Source organism: Patiria miniata, unplaced genomic scaffold (assembly GCF_015706575.1).
Source record: "Patiria miniata isolate m_02_andy unplaced genomic scaffold, ASM1570657v1 HiC_scaffold_9, whole genome shotgun sequence".
Classification (NCBI taxonomy): domain Eukaryota; kingdom Metazoa; phylum Echinodermata; class Asteroidea; order Valvatida; family Asterinidae; genus Patiria; species Patiria miniata.
The window spans coordinates 26270110-26290079 of NW_024037076.1; the positions used below are offsets into that span (position 1 = coordinate 26270110).

Sequence of the window (19970 nt, forward strand, 5' to 3'; positions counted from 1 at the left end):
CGTGACTCGAGTCACGTATTTTCATCAAAAGAAAAAACATAACGTTACGTGTTTGTGCGACAAACGTAGCATTCTTTTTTTACTCCATAGACAAAACACGGCGCTGCGGAAAATCGTATTCAGGGGCCGCGCACTCGGGCCTAGCACCTGCACGACGAGTATTGCCTGGTGTCATGCCAAAAAGTGTCCGGTATTGAAAGGAAAACACTTTTTTTGGTCTTAACAACATGTACACACACACGGTAAACTATATACACTGGGATTTACTTGAAAGACAGAATGGATGATTGAAAAATAATTTAAAAATGAATTTGATATTAAAGTTTGGTGAGCAACTAAGAACAAATGGCTCATGACTCGGACTCGAGGCTTGTGACTCGAGACTCGGACTCGACGTTGGTGCCTCGACTTCAACACTGCCATTCACAAACAATGCTCAAATCTCAAGAAAAACAAAATATCGGGAGAATGACGACAAACACAAGTTAGTAATTTGGTCCTTTAATTTCATCATCCATGATAAACAAAAAGTACACAGGTTAAACCTCTTCATAACTTCCATATCACCAATGTTTACAATAAATATGTTAGAAAAATATTATCCATAATAATTCAGCACAATTTTTACATTATAAATCAGGTGAGGCAATCAATAGAAATACTCGATTCAATAATTGGAAATTCCAATTAAAATTTCGACGAGTTTTAAGTGCACAGATTATCGTCACATTCCGTCTAAAATTTAGAAGCGTTTATAGCGCACAGATTATCACCACGCATTTCATCTACAATTTGACCTCAAAGAGTTTATAGTGCACAGATTATCGCCACATTACGCCCCCCCCCTCCCAAAAAAATAATAGTTCTGCTTCCGGTTACCCTACCTACCCTATTTGGACAGCCCCTACCCTCATTTTTGGGGGGACAAATGAGGAAACAAAACCAAAACCAACTTCCTTTTACCCTTGACTACACGCAGACACCTACATGAACAACACCGAAAATTCCCCCCCCCCCCAAAAAAAAATTCCCGACCTACCTACCCTATTTTCAAATGCCATGTTATCGGAAGCAGAACTATATACATGTGTATATTTTTTTGGCCTTAGTTATTTCACCATAACTGATATTCAATAATATATCTTAAGATTTAGAGTATATGAAAGGCAGAAGTTTACAATTAGGGAATCATCATGGTCAAAAGTATAGAAGAATTCGGCAGATTGCTGTACATTCACAAGGCCCCCCCCCTTTGACCAGTTCACGCTGGGATTATTTTGACAAGAACGGAACGAGGCGCGGGATTACTTTTCACTCGACCTCAAACCAGGCGGGTTGAAGCCATCACCCTCAGGCAGCACACTCATATTATTTCTGGCCTTGCTCGCTGCGAGCGGGTCGCTAACAGATATTTCCGGCCTTGCTCCCTGCGTGTTTATGTGTCATCCGTTCCGAATACCGCAAAACTTTTGCGTGTATATACATGGCCTCCGGCGCGAACTGATTAATGCAGGCATGCAACTTTTCCTCGGATCTGCTGATTTCCTCGTTTTTTTTTTACTTCTCATGAGTGCCATTAAAAGGGGGACGAACCTGTGTTAACAGGAACGGAGTGTTAACCCATCTCTCTTTCGAAGCGATTGGCCAGACTCAAGTCCATGTAATCAAGGTTAACACGGGTTCGTCCCCCTGAAATTGAAAAATACTGTACAAAGTCTTCTGTGGTTTGAAATTTCCTCGTCTTTTTCTAAATTCCCAGTTGCATACCTGTTAATGGATAAAACCAATGTACACGATGTTTTGCGCAATAGTTGCAATAGCAGCTAGCACAATGCTTTCGCCATTCTTTGCCTTCTCATCAACATTTCAGTTGAATCCCTGTCAATTCTGTAATTAATTTGCGAGTGCCTGTTTATCCATCTTTGACTGGAATCAGTGCATTCAGTAAAATATAAAAAAATTAAAAAAAACCCCAATTTTATACATAAAATACTCAGCAATTCAAGAAATAGTTTTTGCATTTTATACATTATTTCTGAAAGACATTCACAAAAACATTTACAAACTGAAAAAAAAAAATGAATCATTGTCCTCAGCCTTTTGTCTGACGATAAAATTCCTTATTCTCAAAAAGTAAAATGATGCATACGTATATAGTACTGATATTAATATTAATATCCTCTAAATGTTATTTTTTTCTGTTTTTTTCTGTTTTTTTTCTGACAGTTTTCATTTGAATTGAGACGATAAATTTTCACTAACGTAATAAAATGTAATATGCTAATAGCAAAATGCTTATCAACAAATATATGAAAATTGAAATAATACTTGAAAAAAAAATGGTAAAAAAAATCACTTATAATGAAAAGACATTTAAATCTGAGGCAGTTAAAATTCATGTACATTTAGCATTCCCTCTAATGAGTGTACAGAGTATTAGTAGTATCAATTACTTTTGTTCCGTTTGTTATTTTAGCAATGCCCCTTGGAAACAGCTTTTAGTTGAATCTGTGGATATATAAAGTTAATATTAGAAAGCACTCAGAGAGCGCAAACCTCTGCCAAGGTTGAACGATTACCCGCCACATTGTCAGCACACCCAAAAGAAACACTCGCATATCCACGAGACTCCCTTATTTAATTGCGAATTGAATATGTCAACAGGACTGCTCATATTCCAAATTGTTGGCCGCTTTATATCGTGCAAGGCAGTGTTAGTTATTCAATAAAACAAATCCTTAAACTCAAACATTTTGTAGTCTACATGTATATGCCTGTGTCGGTCTACCTCTCCACTCCCCCGTTGCATCAAATGGTCTAGTCCATTGACCTGTGTGGTTAGATTAAGTCGGTGATAAGGCATGCGGGTTCACCGGGTCAGTGCACGCACACAAAGCTGCTCAGTTGTACACAGGTTCATGGTATCTAAACATAGCACATTCGCACAAGAATCCTTAAAAACAATCCTGCATCCAGACCCAGATCCGGATCACTTCCAAAATTTAATAAATTTGTCCTTGTAACAAGGACCACCCCTAAAAACAAAATTTCATGAAAATCCGTCCATAACTAATGAAAACATAACCTCCTTGGCAGAGGTAATACTAATACATGAAGGTTTTTAAGCAGTATAAAGGTGAAGACTGTCGAGAACACAGTGTCAATAGAGCCTGAAAGTACGCCATTTTGTCTTTGAGCTTCCGGACTCCTACGCGACTCTTCTATGGCCATTTTACACGGGGTTGCCTTTTCTCTTGCTATAATTTTTGACAGAATGATTCCCAACCATAATCACCCCAGCGAAAAATTAATGTCGGAATTCTATCTTGGCATTCCACGAGAAAAAAAATGATGAGAAATCACTTGGAGATGGGTAAAAACAAACTTTACTTACGACCTTTCACATCCGGATTTTCCGTACCTAGGTCTCCTTGTTCGATCACGTTTGTTATCACACCACGTACTTGCATGAGAACAAAAATGCTAACGACGCGAAGATTTACCTACTTACATCTGATGGAATCTCGATTTAGTCGGGCTTGCTCGAACCATGCTTGAATACAGTTCTTATCAACGGTTATTTAATATTTGTTTGTAAATTAGAATAAGTCCTTCAAGTTTATTAAACAAAATTGTGTGTCCCAAAAGACATTTTAGTCTCTTATTTAAGTTTTAGTTTTTACCCAATGGTATTTCAACAAGAATTGATAGAGTAATTTTCATGTAAAAAATGGATGAAATGGAGCCAGGTACGTGTACCTAAAGGCTAAATAGCATATTACTATACCTCATACATATTCATGATCGAGAGCCGAATTCTCACTGGTCCACTCACTATCACATGCCAGATGCTATTTTTGCTGTTTACCAAGTGCGCGCGCGCATTCACGCACAGGGTAAATACACATGCGTAGTAGATTGTCACGCTGGTAACCCGTGCCACAGTCTACTACGCATGCATTTCAAGCAATCGTGGAACTGTCGCACGGGTGTAGTACGCACGCGCTACACATGAAAAGATGGCGGCACACGTACATGTTAATTACTGTTTTCCCGAGCTCAATGATGCCGAACTGGAGAATATTGTGGACAAATAAAGATGCCTCCCCTATGAAAAAAAATTGTCCACAATGCAGTAAAAACTCTTAGAAGTTACGGTCTTGCAAAAGAACTGAATTTTTTTGAGGTTGAGCAATAATATTCTTCTGGTGAGCTGGACAAGGTTCTCCAAAGATTTTATGCCCGCGAGAAGCATACTGCATCAGGAAATTTGGCAACTAAATATGTATGAGGTATAGTAAAACAAATATACCAAGGTTTGAGGGTGGATAGTCCATATTAGCTCCCCTCGGAATTGACAAACTAGTTTTGCCTCGGGAACTAGTCGACTATCCAACCCTATCCACCCTCAAACCATGCTATCAACAGGCTTCAGTACTCCAACAAAAACACCTGGTGTCTTACTTGCTGTAATCCTTTTGCCCTCCTGACGTATAAAAACTAACACTATCACAACAGCGCCCCCTATAATCCTTCGTATACCGGGGCCCCATCTTTCGATGAGTTAGACAACAGCGATTCTTCCACTTCCAGGTTGGGGCGAGAGCGGACGCGTATGCAGCGGTGGACGACACAAGTCAGTGTAAAGACGACAACTATTACTGCCAGTCCCAAAACAACGTAGAGGGATGATTCAGGTTTGCAGTCTTTCTAAAATGAAACCCCGAAATGAAAAAAATAAGATAAAATGGGGGGGGGGGGGAACCCAAGAAAACTGGCAATATGGTATCTTCTAATAGAATCGAAAGGTTCTGAAGGCCTGGATACTTTTCTTTTCAATTCAATACATTTCAAATCAATGATACATTTATTTCAATAACCCTCCTCCTCTTCGAACAGTCACAGACGGTCAAAAAAATCAATCCTCTTCCCCTTCGGCTGACATGCCTTTTACACAGGCTAGTCACCAACAGTCAGATCATATTTCAAGCAAGCGCTGCGACTAGTCAAACTCAGTCAACAGACAAAGGCAGCTTTTCAATGGTGTACAATATCTATTGGTTCAGCAACAAAATTTCGACCGCCAAATTGAAGTTGTATATGTAATTTTCGTTTTTTAGAAAATGGCGTTCGTAAATCCTTCTGTTCTTTTACAGTGAATTTAGCAGTCAAAAATGAAATGGGGTGAAAATAGGTTAAGGGTTCCGAAGTGCGCCAGAGTGACCCAGAATAATGACATTTGACGTCACACTTCGGTGCTCTACTGCAGATGTTTGACGGAAAGCTCTCTGTCAATTTTTAACAAGCTTGGGTCGAAGAGATTCCCTGATCAGTGGCCAGTTTAGCCAGCGCATGTTCAACTTGAGCCGTACATTTTGAAATCAAATATCTAAATATTTGATCAAGTCAAAGTTAGAATAATCGCATACTAAATTACTTGAAAACGCACAGCCGTAATAAGAAGGAAATTTTAGCAATGCGCTATAGATGAGAGGCATTACCTTTGCAGTTTCGTAGAAGAGTGGCAAGCAGGTCACGATCTTGGGTGTCATGCTCCCTTTTGGACAGTAGGCGTCTTTGGGGCAAGGTACCGGGTCGCAATATTTGCACTAAAAAAAAATGAAAATAAAAAAAATACACAAAAATAAATTTTCACCCAATCCTCCCAAATCCTCTTTGCAAAATTACGGCCAATGATCTTCCGTTTCAGAAAAGTGCAAATTCCATTTTCAAAAATCATAAATTCCGTTTCAGGCCTAAAAAAAATATCCATTACACATTTAATAATACATAAAAGTACATTTAAACATAGACCATGTACACAGGCAGTGACGAAATTATTCTGAGATGATAATGAAATAGTGGTTTGGTGGGAACGCGGGAAAATTGCCAACAAAAGATTGCTATTTTATCAACGGCCGATCAATTTACGGACGTAGTACTTAACTACACCACAGTCAAGTAATTAATACTGCACCGCCACCACCACACAAGTTAGAAACATGCAATAGCCATACACGCCATGACGTCACACACATCAGCTTGCGCTATGGCAAAATTTTGGACATGAATTTCGCTCTGAGCTATTGCGACCATAACTGTAACAGTTCTCATGCAAAACTGTCTACTGTTTGACATTTAAAACTGTCATCTTTTAACATTAAGGCTCCGTGCGCAAGTACCCCCTCAACGTTGAGAGGAGAATTAGTCGTGCGTACTTCACGTCATACTCCCACGAACTTGTACGCTCACGGGGTTTGTCACGTCCACTGGGCTCTCGAAAGTAGTAAAAAGAAACGCCCTCTCTTGTTCATGCATGGAGCCCATTGAGGTGCGCGCAAATTTAGTCCAGGGCCCGATTTCATGAAACTCATTGTTACTTACGATGCATCGCAGTGCTGCGATGCGCCGTATCCCTACGATGCGTCGCACCTGGGACACGTCCTGCGATCCATTTCACAAAACACGTCGTAAGTACGCGATGTGTTGTAGGTGTATTTATTGCACAACTCAGTGACTGTTTTATGTATGTATTCAGCGTACAGTAAATAGTCCTCTGATATTCAACAAATAGTCGTTGGATCTCCTCTTGAAAAGTTTTTGAAACTTAAAACAAAATTGCGGATGCGTGATGCAATTTTCAAGGAAAACAAGCTCTCAGTGGGCTGTAAAGCTTCTTTGAAATTTCAACTGCAATATTCCAGTCTAATTCATAATTGTTCAATTAATTTTCTATTTACGACTTTACACACATTGTCTCGGTAATATGCTATGTATCTATATATATAAGAGAGAAGTTTACTCGCCCCCGAGACGATGTTTGCTCCTGAAAGGATCCGAGACCGCGGGCTCCCGCAGCGCCAAAATCGCTCCACGTCCGTGGAAAAATGCGGAGGGTGTCTTCCGCCGGGTCGGACGCTTCGGGTCTTCCTAATTTTCCCGTACGGACCGGCGATCTGTTTCGTCGATTTTTCGTGACTGCATTTTGCACAGGAATTTGCCGTCGTGTGCGCTTTCACGTTGACTGCCTGGCCGCCCCCCGTGCTGGCTTTTCTGCGAGTCTAGACTGTGCGAGGTCAGCGAGGTCGGCGAGGTCAACGTAGGGGTTTCGTTTACGTGTTCTACTCAGCCGTTCTGCAAAAGCGTTCACCAAACGTAAGTATGGGGTGACCTTGGTAAAATATTTTTTGTACATGGTGTGTGGCCACCAAGTGTCCCTATTCTTTCCTGTGCTTTGCTTGCCGCCCCTGCGCCAAGTGCAACGAACTGGCAGAAGGACTACACATTAGTATGCCTAGCGCGGTCTGACCAATCGAAAGTCTACACTGCGTGGTACTTCCCGGCTATGCGTAAAACCGTCACTGGCAACGCGTACTGCAGCCTGCTCCACACCCTGGAAACGAGGTTGAGTCTAAGGTGCTCGCTATTTGAAGCACAAGCATGTGACGTCGCGTGATAGAGTGCTGTTGCTTCCATAATGTGTTTACAGCTCCATGCTTCCACTAGCTCTATGCTTCCACCAAGGCTGAGCGTTGTGAGTTCGCTGCACGTCACAGTCAGTGTCGCGTTATAATAAGGGGGCCTGTTTGGGATCAACAAAGGGTCGATGCATTGCTTCAAATATTGCGATCTTGAACGCAGTCACAAAAAAATCGACAAAACGGATCACCGGTCCGTACGGAAAAATTAGGACGACCTGAAGTGCTTGATTTGGCGGAAGAAATTCTCCGTATTTTCTATGGACGTGGAGCCATTTTGGCGTCGCGGGAGACCGCGGTCTCGGAACCTTTCAGGAGCGAACATCGTCTCGGAGGCCACGTACAACTTGCTCTTATATAGATGATTGACCAACTTGAATAAAAGTTGAATCGACTTTTTCCTCGCAGACGGTCTCGCAAATTGTAAGAAGTTCAAGTTTACGTTTGTTGAAGAGTCCAATACTGAAACTTAATTATGACCTTCCTCCATCATTCACACCGTTTGTAAGTTGATGGTAACACTCAACATTTCCATTGCAAATGACAACTTCACGTTTGATTACATTATGATTTAGTGTCAACACTGTACAATCAGCCTTCGCCTGTGTACTACGGTAACCTTTTCACTACGTTCTCCCGGCAATGCCACTGCCTCACAAAATGCCAATTTAACAGACCAACGGGAACATTTACAGACAGTTATCAGGGTACATAATTATCATGTGCGTAAATCGGTGGGGAACAGGGGGACCCCCCCCCCCCCACATTTTAAAGCGGGCACATTGTTTGGTCCCCCCCCCACACTTTTTCTTCCCCGAATAAAAATTGTAGCCTACTATAATGATTATATTGCTCAGAATACCGTGTAGCTGATTCAATTACCCCAAGCTCGAAAATGATGTTTAAAAGATGATCTTTTGCTCAAATTGGTTTCAGTGGTCAGAAATTGCCTCAGATCACACCACAAAAGTTGTTTTTCTATAACTGCATGTCTCCTCAATGATCCCCCATTTACATTTAACTGCCCACATTTTCATCCCCAACACTACGCCCTATATACCCGATCTATGATCGGGTAAATCAGCTTGTATGGCATAAAACTGACAAAGAAAATGACTTTTCTTATTTTGCGATGACCACTACACACGTCGTAACTTGCGACGTGTTTTAAGCAGTTGTCAAGGAACTAACGACGCGTTCAACACATCCCAAGTTTCGTGAAATTGATCATACAACACGTCAAGAATGAAGTTACGACGTGTCCCAGCACTTCGCGAAATCAGGTGCTGAAAGAAAAAAAACAATGTAAAACACTGTTATTGGTTTTCTTACGGGGCAGTAGTAGCCAGCCGGGCACTCGATGCACGTTGACTGGCCCGTCTTATTCTGGTACCACCCATCTCTGCATTCGGTGCACTGGTCACTACTGGCAACAGGCTTATATTTGCCCGATTCACAAGGGGTGCATTTTGTTGCCTTGGCGTGACGGGATTCGCGACCGGCCGGGCAGTTGAAGCAACTGGAAACAACAAAAAAACTTGGATGAGTAGATTGTCAATACCCAATCAATACCAAAAAACTATGTAACAGGATTTGCTGATACGGTAGGCCCAAGGACATAATGGCATCACGCATTGTTTAAATGTGTGCGTTTTACTATGGGAGCTTGGTAGCGCCCGTCCCAAACTGGTTCACACAGGAAAGCGCACATGTAAACAAAGCGCGATGTCATTACTTCTTAGGTCTATTAACTACATGATGTTCTTTATGGTCATTTTAACCACTTCGCGCCAGGATTATTTTTGCGGAAAATGCTGATTTTCGAAAAAGGCAAAATATAGCACCCAATTTCTGATGTATACAGCCAAATGCCACAAATATTGATTCGCAAGAGTCATTTCAACAGTTTTTGTATGATAGTTCTTGCCGAAACCTCATATGTTTCAATACTCGGGGTGTGCACTGGAGCGTAAATTGTACAACAATAGGCCGTGTACAATAACCAATTCAAGATCAACACACGGTCCGCCTCCACAGACTTCACAGACTTTGTGTGTGTGTACAAAAGGCACGAGGGATTAGCGTGTTTAGACATCACCCGGAGGCGAGTCAAGGCAATCTTGACGTCTTAGCCCATTTCAGCTGTGCCTGTGTATAAAAACAGCCAGTGTGTGTAATCACGTCCTCCGATGCAATCTGGTGAAATGGTTCACACGTGTGATTCTTAAACTTCTTCTTTTCTTATTTTCGTCGCTTGAACTCTGACGAAATGTGACACACGTAAAAAAACACACCGTGCATTTTACTGCGCAAGTGTCATGGGTAATAATTATAATACCAGAGTCTTATATAGCTCACGTATCTACCAACAGTTAGGTACTCAAGGCGCTGGAAATTATGTTTATTATTAAAGACAGGTAAATGAAGTTTATGATAAATATGAGACCCATTATGTAGCACCTTATAAGGGTTTACAAGGTGCTGCGGCGCATATTGCAGCCACTGCCAGAAACACCGGGGCAAACCCCTTCCCTTTAAGCGATAAGTGTTACTGGGTTCTTTAACGTGCATTACACAACACACGGGACCGACGGCTTTACGTCCCATCCGAAGGACGAAGCAATAATGGTAAAGTGCCTTGCTCAAGAGCACAAGCACCATGTTCCCACGGTCAGGATTCGAACCCATGTACCTCGGCACACGAGTCGAACACCGTAACCATTGGACCACAGTAAACCACAATGGCGGACAGCGGTTTCAATGCGCGGGCATTGTCAGCCCGTCCGGTTACTATCGAGGTTAGTCAAATTGTCTTCTTACCAGCCTGTCCGGTTACTATCGAGGTTAGTCAAATTGTCTTCTTACCAGCCTGTCTGGTTACTATCGAGGTTAGTCAAATTGTCTTCTTACCAGCCTGTCCGGTTACTATCGAGGTTAGTCAAATTGTCTTCTTACCAGCCTGTCAGGTTACTATCGAGGTTAGTCAAATTGTCTTCTTACCAGCCTGTCCGGTTACTATCGAGGTTAGTCAAATTGTCTTCTTACCAGCCTGTCAGGTTACTATCGAGGTTAGTCAAATTGTCTTCTTACCAGCCTGTCCGGTTACTATCGAGGTTAGTCAAATTGTCTTCTTACCAGCCTGTCAGGTTACTATCGAGGTTAGTCAAATTGTCTTCTTACCAGCCTGTCAGGTTACTATCGAGGTGAGTCAAATTGTCTTCTTACCTGGAACATCCAGTCTTGTTACAGAATGACCCCGCGGTACACGGCAGACAGTCTGCATGCCCCGCTAATGATTGGTACATGCCCGGTTGACACAGGGAACAATTCACCGTTCCTGTCTCGTCCGATGCAGAACCTTAAATAGAAAGGCAATGATGTACACAGATTGTACAAACCTATGGTCTGAACCATAAAAGGACACTGTACAGAAATGGGTTCAAACATTTTGTGAAGGGGTGGTTGGGACGAGAGAAATACATTTCAAACCAGTTTTGCATTGATATAGAAGTTCATTTTAACTAAGGGAATAAAAGTGTGTTCGGGAGGTACTATAATACTCTGTTTAAGACCCGTGGGAGTCTGGATGGGTGATAATTACCCGAGGCGAAGCCGAGGGTAACCCATAAATCCCTTTTTCGCTCAAAAAAACAAATCTTTTCGGTCCAAAAATCAAAACGAGTCAAAAACTAGACGTTGCCAACCATTTTGTTCAACAATTTTACTTCATGTTTTACGAAACACCCCTCTGACTATAGTATGGAATGCCCCTCCACAACTTGTTACCTTGTAAGGAGATTGGCGTGCGCGTCGCGCATACTGCGCGACGTCGCGCAAAACGAAGCTGGGCTGGTGTAGTGTGAATTTCAAACCATGAAATACTGATTCACTGGTATTGCGCATGCATACGTGAGGAATGTGAACGTTCAACTAACAAAACGTTTATAAGGCACCGGATTTCATGGGAGTCCAAATTTCATGTGACACTGGAAAAGTGTTTAAGACCAGCTAGCCATGCCTTTATCATCCGTTTAAGACCGGCCACGTGACGGGCTCTCGACAAATAGGGATTGGTAAACTGTCTTAGGTATTTATGAATGTTAATTAAGTGACAAGGATCTACAATGTCAGTTATATAAAACAAATACTGAGTGGCGTTAAATTGTGAAATGGGAGGAATATTATCGATTTTACCTTGCGATAATATTCCTCCCATTCCACTCTGAGCAACTTAACATTGGTATAATGATGGGACAGGGAGGTTGAATTTGATTTCGGAAAGAAATACAGGTTGCTTACCAGGTGCACAAGGCAGGCAATCCTTTGTTCCGGTTACGTTGGCAAAGAAACCTTCTGGGCAGTCGGTGCATTTGGTGCTGCCAACTTTCCTGTAAATCATTGAAAACAATCAATTAAACAGGTGAACAAGTGTGAATTTATGTACATGCCAGCACAGAAATGTGCAATTGTGTGGTGGTGTATGACTGAAATTTAAAATGAAACTTATCCGCTCCGTTCACAAGTACCCCCTCACAGGCAAACAAAGTACAGTTGGGGGTGACCGACCGACGCCATCTTGCCCGACTACAATTTTGCCGCAACGCACGGCCGTACCACTGCGTGTACATAGTACAAATCCCCTGGTGTAGGTGCGTCACACACAAGGAACGGTGCGCGTCAACCAGCTAAATGTCCTGCCCATGGGACGTCGTTGCTAGGTAAAAGGGCGCCCTCTTTCGTTGGCGCACGGAGCCCATAGGGGTTGAGGCCAAGGCTTTTTAGGAGTATCTACACAACCAAACATTTCCAAAATTGACTTCATGGTTTTGCAGTTATATGAAAAATAGTCAGACGGACATTTTTGGGGGACATACTGTAGAGTATGTAAGATAATGCCATCAGCACAATCCGGGCGATTCACAAAGCAGTGCGCCACCAAGAGTTTGCCACAGAGAGTTAATTTTTCCCAGTGCATTGTGGGAAATGGTAAAAAAACTCGCGGCGCGGGACATTTAAAATTGTTAGTTTTTCCGGTCAGTAGTTTCGTAAGCGTATGATTCAAGTATACGTTTGCCCTTCTTTGTTTTCTTTTTATCAAAATGTTTTTTTTTTTTGTAAGGCAGCAGACCGCTATGTATGGGCCTTTTGCACGAGTTGGCCATTTCTGTTGAGTTCCCTGAATGCATTTCATAAATTGTTAACTGTTGAATGGGATGGCGCCAGACTATTACATGCAGCTTTATTTCACCATGGAGGAAGTAATAGATTTTTTTCGTAATCTGGCTTTAAACATTAGGGAATGTTCAATTACAACATTTTTAATTATTCATTGAAGCAGAGTTGAATAAATTAGTAATTTACTTGCTTTCATTTCTCTTCGCAAGTTCCAAAAATGAAGATTTTACCTCACTTTCAATTAAATATGGCCGACTCGTGAATAAGGCGCATAACAAATTAGCTCAAGTTGTCTACTGACACCCGTTCAAACGCGCCACGTTTTGTCGACCGTAAACTTGAAAAAATGGACTCTCCACGGCAAACTCTTGGTGGCGCACTGCATTGCGAATCGCCCGAATTGAGTCACGACCACTTGCTTTGCTTCGGTGCCAGCGTCGCAGGCCTCACAGCTGTCCTGTCCCTCGTCGGGCTGGAAGTGCCCGGCCCGACACTTGGTGCAGTTGAAGGCCCCGCTCACGTTGGAGTAAGATCCCGGTGCGCAGGTGAAGCAAGTGGTCAGCTTGGTTATGTTGGCGAAGTGGCCTGGCGACAAGAAGGGAGCAAACAAGACAAAACTTGTGTTAGAGATGAATTCTCCATGCTCTTCAACAAAAATCGTCAACAGATTTCAGCTTTAAAATTTTTTATTCACATCACAACTAACTGTTTTTCCAATTTTCAGTGTCGGCAACCATCTGAAAAAGGCTGCTTTAGTGCTTAAACTGATCTGTCCTGCAAAAAGACTGATTTCAGATCTCTACATTATTTATTCTGATTGGGGGTGGGGGAAGGGGGGGGGGGGGCTCGGAATCAGCCTACCCTGCAAGAACTGAATGATTGTCAGGCCAAATATAAATCCAAATTTGTAAGCTTTGGTTTGACGTCTCATTAAAAAGTGAATAACTTTGAACTGCTACAAAACCCCAGCAATTTAGTTAAAAAAATTGGGGGTGATTTTTAAAAGCTTTTAACTTTTCACATGTTTGCTGTCAATGGCTATGGGCATTCCATTTCTGGCCATTAATGACAGCTAATGTCATTACAGGAAAAAAACCCAAAGTTCAATTAACCCTAACGAACCTGAATCCATCAAAATCCATGCCCCTGTTTTGGAGGATTTTGCAGATTCAAGACATCTCCATATTGAAAAAGTTGGGGGATATTGAGGGATTCAGGACAGTAAGCCTGGCGGTACTGCAGGATTTTGATGGATTTAGGATACCTCCATAATGAGCAGTTGGGGGACTTTGATGGATTCAGGATCTCAACAGTTTAACTCCTTGGCTATATGTTTGGTGTGTACCAGGTATGTACTACACTGGTGGATTCTGATGGACTCACTGGTGGATTCTGATGGACTCAGGACACCAACATTTTTTTGGCACGACAAAATTGGTGGATTTTGGTGGATTCAGGATACATTCTAGTAAAAGCCTCACCCGGTTGGCAAGCCACACAACTTGACTGTGCGCTGCCGTTCTGGCTCTGGCCTTTCGGACACTCGATGCAAAACGGGAACCCGGTCATGTTGGCAAAGGTGCCGGGCTTGCACGGTTTGCAGCCGGGCGCACCGGTTATGTTTGAATAATATCCGAGACTACACTTCTTGCATGCCTGGCTTCCGTCTTCACTGCACAACAAAGAGTCATAACAAAAAACGAACGATGCAGATGACTGTTTTATGTAATTTACTCTGCAAACAGTGAATAGCTGTTGAATATTCAATGAAGAGTCCTAGAATTTTTGAAATCGCTAGATTTCAAAGTTACATAACAAACGCCAGACGAATATCGTCTCTTAACTGGAAAAAAGTGTCAGACAGTTTTGTAAATAAAACTGTAGATTTTAAAGTAAACTACCCTTTCCTTAATGTATCTTTAGTTTTTGAAGTTTTTACCTAATAAATACCTCCAGATTTGAAATTGTTTCTGCGATTGTTATTTGAAAAAAAAACCAGGCTCTGAACATGTCTGGTGACATGGAGGAATAATATGATAAAATTGACAACAGCACCATGTGACGAATCTCTTCTGTGAGTTTGTGAGGTTTTGAAAAAAAACGGGAGAAACTCTGGAGGAATACGTACGATTGTTTGTAATAACTCCAAATCTCATTGTGACTTACGATGTACAATGCGTTACCACGAAAGTTGCATTGCGTCCAACCCATTGTAAATTCCTTATTAAGGGCCCATGAAGTGAATATTTCTTAGGAACATATTTTGTGGAACTTTCCAATCCTCTTAAATGTATGAAAACTCTTTGACGTCCCTTTTTGGTTTAATTTTACTGATAAGTGCACTTCTCTAAACATTTAAACATTTTCCATGCTTTTCGGACCACTGAGGGCGCTGTTGCTGTGATGTCATTTCAGGAAGACACGGTTCATTTTAGGTGTGTTCTGTTCAAATTGTGAACCAAAAACATTTGCTTATTGAAAACGTTTGTGGGAAAAGTTTGCTCATTGGCTTACTGCCATGTACAATGATGTACCGACACAACAACGAATCACTAAAAAGAATGAAAATTTACGACAGCAAAATAGCCAAAATTCTGGCAACTTTTGGTGCTGAAACTAGTTGTAACAGTGAGTTTTCTGCCTGAAATGACATCACACTTTTGCTCATGAATATGGATATTTGCATTAGCATAAATATCCAAAAGGCACCAAAATATCCTTGAAAATGGCAAAATGAAAATTGAAAATAGGTATAAATGGGACACAAAGGTGCATTTTTCAAGGATTGTTTTAACCCTAACCATGCTAACCATCCCTAATCCTCCAGAATCCTTTTTGCAAATTGGAGGAATTTGCAGGATTGAGGTTACATGGCAAAAGTGCGTTGCTGATTTCGGAGGACGCATCGTGTCAAGGTCTTGGGCCGGACCTTGTGTTGTTTATGCTCTGCCGTGCATAAATTTAGGCCTATATTATAGGGCCTACTAGCAATCCTCCGCACTGCTCCAGGATGTCACTGCCTCAGCCTCAGCCTATTGACAGACAAAGCCAAAGGGTTTTGCAGGATTCAGGCAGTGGTCACCTCTCCACGGACCATATTCAAGAAATAATGGAGGAATTTGCAAGATGGAGGCTGTTTGCTATTTTTCCATGAGGCCAGGTGGAAGATTTTACAGGATTGAGGCTACATCCTAACAAAAAGGCCTAGGGAGTTAGGGTTAAAAATAAAATACATTATATGGGCCCTTTAAAATCATTTGAAAGAATCATCTTAAAAGTTGCGCATACTTACTCTGCGTAGTGTCCCTCTGGGCATAACTTGCAGGCTGTCTGTCCCTCATCAGGCTGATATGTACCCCTGGCACACTCATAGCAGCCAGCGTCAGCACACTCCCCGTGCAACTGGGCCTTGGCACAACAAACACAGTCCCGGGTACCTGTAAACAACACAGGGAGTGCTGCAGTAATATCGGCAATCTTAGAATGTACATATTCATGGATTTCTTTTTTCTTCATTTTTTTTCTCTTAGTACTGACTAGCCCATGATAGACCCCACTGGAATTCCATGGTGAAACGGCTGCTAGCTCCAGAGATTTCTCAATCCAAGAAAGGACAACTCCCCAGCCTAATTTACTAGGAACCATACCCATGCAGGCAAATTCCAACACTTACATAGGATTGTACACACACACTGTTGGACTTAGTTTCTGGAGGTATGCCAACCCCAGTGTAAAAGACCATCTGTTTAGGGGAACTGTACCTATCCCAACAGATTTAAACACAAACCTGCTGTGGAACTTTGATGGGTTGTGTTCGGTTAGGGATAATTATGTAAGTTTACAAGTAAGTAGTGATTGACTGAATGACTGTCACATGCGACTATGAAAGCCTGGTTGTTGGCCAGTGAAGACGTCCGGGCAGTGCTATTGTATAGGATTACCCCGTAATGGGCTAACTCACTAAATCTTGCCCACTTTGGAAAGACGTTCCAGTGAATTCGCTCTTTTTCACGCTCCGCCATTGGGCAAGCACAGCCTCGATCTGGCAACTTTACACAATGAAAATAGCCGGTTCAGTGATCTGAACCCCGACACGGGAATCACTGAACCGGCTATATTTATTGTGTAAAGTTGCCAGATCGAGGCTGTGCATGCCCATGGTGGCAGTGTGAAAAGAGCGAATAGCAAAATTCTGAAGCAACTGAATCAAATTTTGTGTTCTATGGGCCCAATTTTAATGAGCTTGCCTTGTCATATTTTTTGAGAGTGAAGCTTCCAAAGAGGTGATCTCTGATGAGAGTGATTTTTTTTGTGGTTGGGGGGGGGGGGGGGGGGGCAGTCAGCCAAATTTACACATCGAGGGAATTTGAGGATGAAGAAACTGATCAGCACAAAAAGATCTCTGAATGAGTCTCCTCATTAAAAAAAAATCTCCTGGATAAATTCTGGACAAGTTAAAGGGAATGTACATCATTGGCTTTTGCTTTAATTTTCAGAAATGAACTATTTGAGGGGTTAGTATAAAAGATCAAATTATTGTTACACTGACAAGTTTGAAGTTTTGTGTTCGAAAATGCTGGAAAACCAAGAAAAACTCAAATGTTCAAGTAGTCTGGTTCCCTGACTCCACTGAAGATGATATGGATCAATTATAGATGCCGGAAAATTGTACAGTAAGGGAACCAGTCTAGCTGACCTGCACCCATTCATGAACATGCAACCAATAGCAAACAAAATTTGGACTGAAAAAAAAAAATGGTAAATTTGGAGCAGTAGTTGAAAAATAGTCAGGTTTTCCAATGGTGGTCGGAAGACCACCGTTGGAAATGTATACAAAAATATAATTTTCTTGAAAATGACTTCACACCAGGTGCCATAATTTTACAGGATGCTTTAGACTGCCATTTACCAACATCCTAGTAAGGTATTTCCTAAAAACTTGGCAGTTTTATTTTTCGATGTTTGCAAATGTTGTATTTTCCCTTTAATCTGCAATTGACCTATTGAATCAGAATTCATTCTGAGCACGTTCTCGGAAACTTCCAGCAATGAAATCATTGACATTGTTTATAGAAACTGCAAACGTCATCGCAGGAAGACTCTGGGGAGGTTGTTAACAAATCAGATACAAGAGAAAACCAGAAAATGTTGGTTTCCCCAAAATGAAATGTAGCATTCGACATTTTCTTATGAATAGTGCCAACTTGTCTTGAAGGGTCTGGCAGAACAAGGAATACAAAAAAACAAAAACACCTTGTTTCGAAAAGGGGGGGGGGGGGTTACATGATTAAAGGGATGTATAACTTGTTTTGCTGAAATAAGTTTAAGGATATCAGCAACATCTGAAGAAAATTATTCAACTATACTATTCCTTAATTAAGGATACTGTTGAAAGTTTAAAAGTAACTGCCTTGAAAATTTAGCTCTAAAAAATTACTTTGGTTAGAAGCTGTTCCTGGTTGACACCTTTCACACGAATCGGAGTCAAAAGTTGTGCAGTTGAACTGTTCCTGTTGTGCATCAGACCACAAGTTGAGCCACAGGGATGCTTGGACGAAAAGCGCTGCCCAAATTAAAAATACCATGATAACAAAACGTTAAAATAAAACAAAATGAGTAGACAATTGTTTTTCTTCCAGTAAGGTTTAAAGGCGATAAAATTCTACAATTAAGGACAAATTTTGCAAAGTTTGGTAGTTTTCCAAACTGCTGTTGTTATTTTTACGAAAGTTGACCGCTGTGCTCTTGCGTCGGTTGTCAACCGAATGGCTGTCAGACTTTACTTCCGTTAAAAAAAAAATCCTTCCGAGCCATAAAATCAGCAAGAAAAATTACTTGTACTTCAGTAAAAAGTAGGATTTGATTTAGAACAATAAATGTAGGAAAATACGTATTTTGGAAAATTACAAAAAAAGGCAGTCGTTGGAATTGGAACTCAGCACCTTCAGCGATGTTCAAAATACAAAATGTATTGAGCTACTGAAGCACTTCAATCCCAGTATTAATTGAAAAGCTCAAATATATAAGCAATGGTATGCTGCAATTCCATAACTTTTACCGTTGACAAATGCATAATGGCTTCCGTAAAATTAGCCTCTGCATTTCCAAAAAAGAAAAAAGGGAGGAATAGAGAAGTGTCAACTGTCAAGACAAATTTATTTCCTAAGTAACAACATCGGAAATGTATCTCAGTCCCAGATTCATGTCTTATCATCATTTTTGCAATGAATGACCTTCATTGAGATGATATATGAAGAAAAAAGTGGCGTCAGGTTGCACAATTTTTTCCCAGTAAAAATGTCTAGCCTTACTCTAGTTTCCAAAAAACAGTCACTCACTGAACTGCACATTCATGACATTTAGAAACAAAAACAAGGCAAGTTTGTTGTTCATAAATCATACTCCTAGACTGTTTTGTTCCAGTTGAACACATATGTCCGGGTTATTAACTTATTTATTGAACGTCAAATTCCTTTCCAGCTGTCACGTACGGCATGTACGGCGGATGTCACTCCACTCAACATGCTCAACATTGAAATCTGAACAAACTACGTGAACCGATATTTCTCTCTTTTTTTACCTACCTTGAACTAGAGACGAAATGAAAATGATCCACACGATGGAAAGAAGCCTTGATGATCTAACAAGCTTAGCCATGACAGTTTAAAATGAATGAGAAAACACCCTTCATTTTAGTTTTTGAAGCAAATTGTGAAGCGCTCACATCTGGATCAGTGCCTGTCATCTGACTCATCTGCGTACGATGGATATTGGATGGCACTAAAGTAGGACTTAGAATGGCCCGCTGCTAACCAGATTGTGTATATGTTGTTACAGACGTCAGGGTTCTTTCGGGAGTGGGTGTTTACGTAACTAGCGCCCTCTTTCTGTTATTGTACACGGAAAAAGTGGGCGGGGAGTCTTCACCTCATAGAAACTGAAAACTCGCGCGGCCTGTCTTGTAGATCAAACTCCCGAACGGTCCCACCAGGGACAAAACTGAAAGTTGACGAGAGTGGATTAATGTCTAGCGGGGGCTGTGATGTTTTTGTTGGTTTTGGATGGAGCTTTTGAAGGCTGCAGAGGAAGTTATGTTGACAGTTTGATGTGGGTAGGGTGTTCCAAAGTAAAATGGCTTCAGGAAAAAAAGACTGGATACATTACCGGCACATTCTCTCAAAAAGTGGTTTGGCCGGCTTTCTATATGATTATTAATTTCACATTAAATTTATTTTCCTCTAGATTTATCGTATTAAATAAAATAAAAGGTATCATTAATCGCAGACAAAATAATCAGAACAATTTGAAACACCCTAT

The 19970-nt window shown here is 41.3% G+C and overlaps 1 protein-coding gene across 1 annotated transcript; it reads right to left on the reverse strand.

The window, feature by feature from the left end:
* Positions 1-1918: 1918 nt before the first annotated feature.
* On the reverse strand, positions 1919-19404 carry LOC119720536 (major surface-labeled trophozoite antigen 417-like). Its single transcript, XM_038190237.1, has 10 exons — positions 19238-19404; positions 18091-18216; positions 15946-16090; positions 14135-14325; positions 13073-13238; positions 11778-11866; positions 10704-10836; positions 8811-8997; positions 5502-5609; positions 1919-4710 (listed from the first exon to the last, which is right to left on the reverse strand). Exons 1-10 carry the CDS (start codon positions 19308-19310, stop codon positions 4525-4527), a joined length of 1404 nt encoding a protein of 467 aa, XP_038046165.1. The 5' UTR covers positions 19311-19404; the 3' UTR covers positions 1919-4524.
* Between the last annotated feature and the right edge of the window lie 566 nt (positions 19405-19970).

Excerpts from the sequence above, each read along its gene's own strand:
- LOC119720536 (XM_038190237.1), bottom strand. The coding sequence starts at position 19,310 with ATGGCTAAGCTTGTTAGATCATCAAGGCTTCTTTCCATCGTGTGGATC. Across the intron at positions 18,217-19,237 it reads CATTTCGTCTCTAGTTCAAG|CGCTTTTCGTCCAAGCATCC; the intron begins GTAGGTAAAAAA and ends TAATTTGGGCAG. Across the intron at positions 5,610-8,810 it reads CGGCTGGCTACTACTGCCCC|TGCAAATATTGCGACCCGGT; the intron begins GTAAGAAAACCA and ends ATTTTTTTTTAG.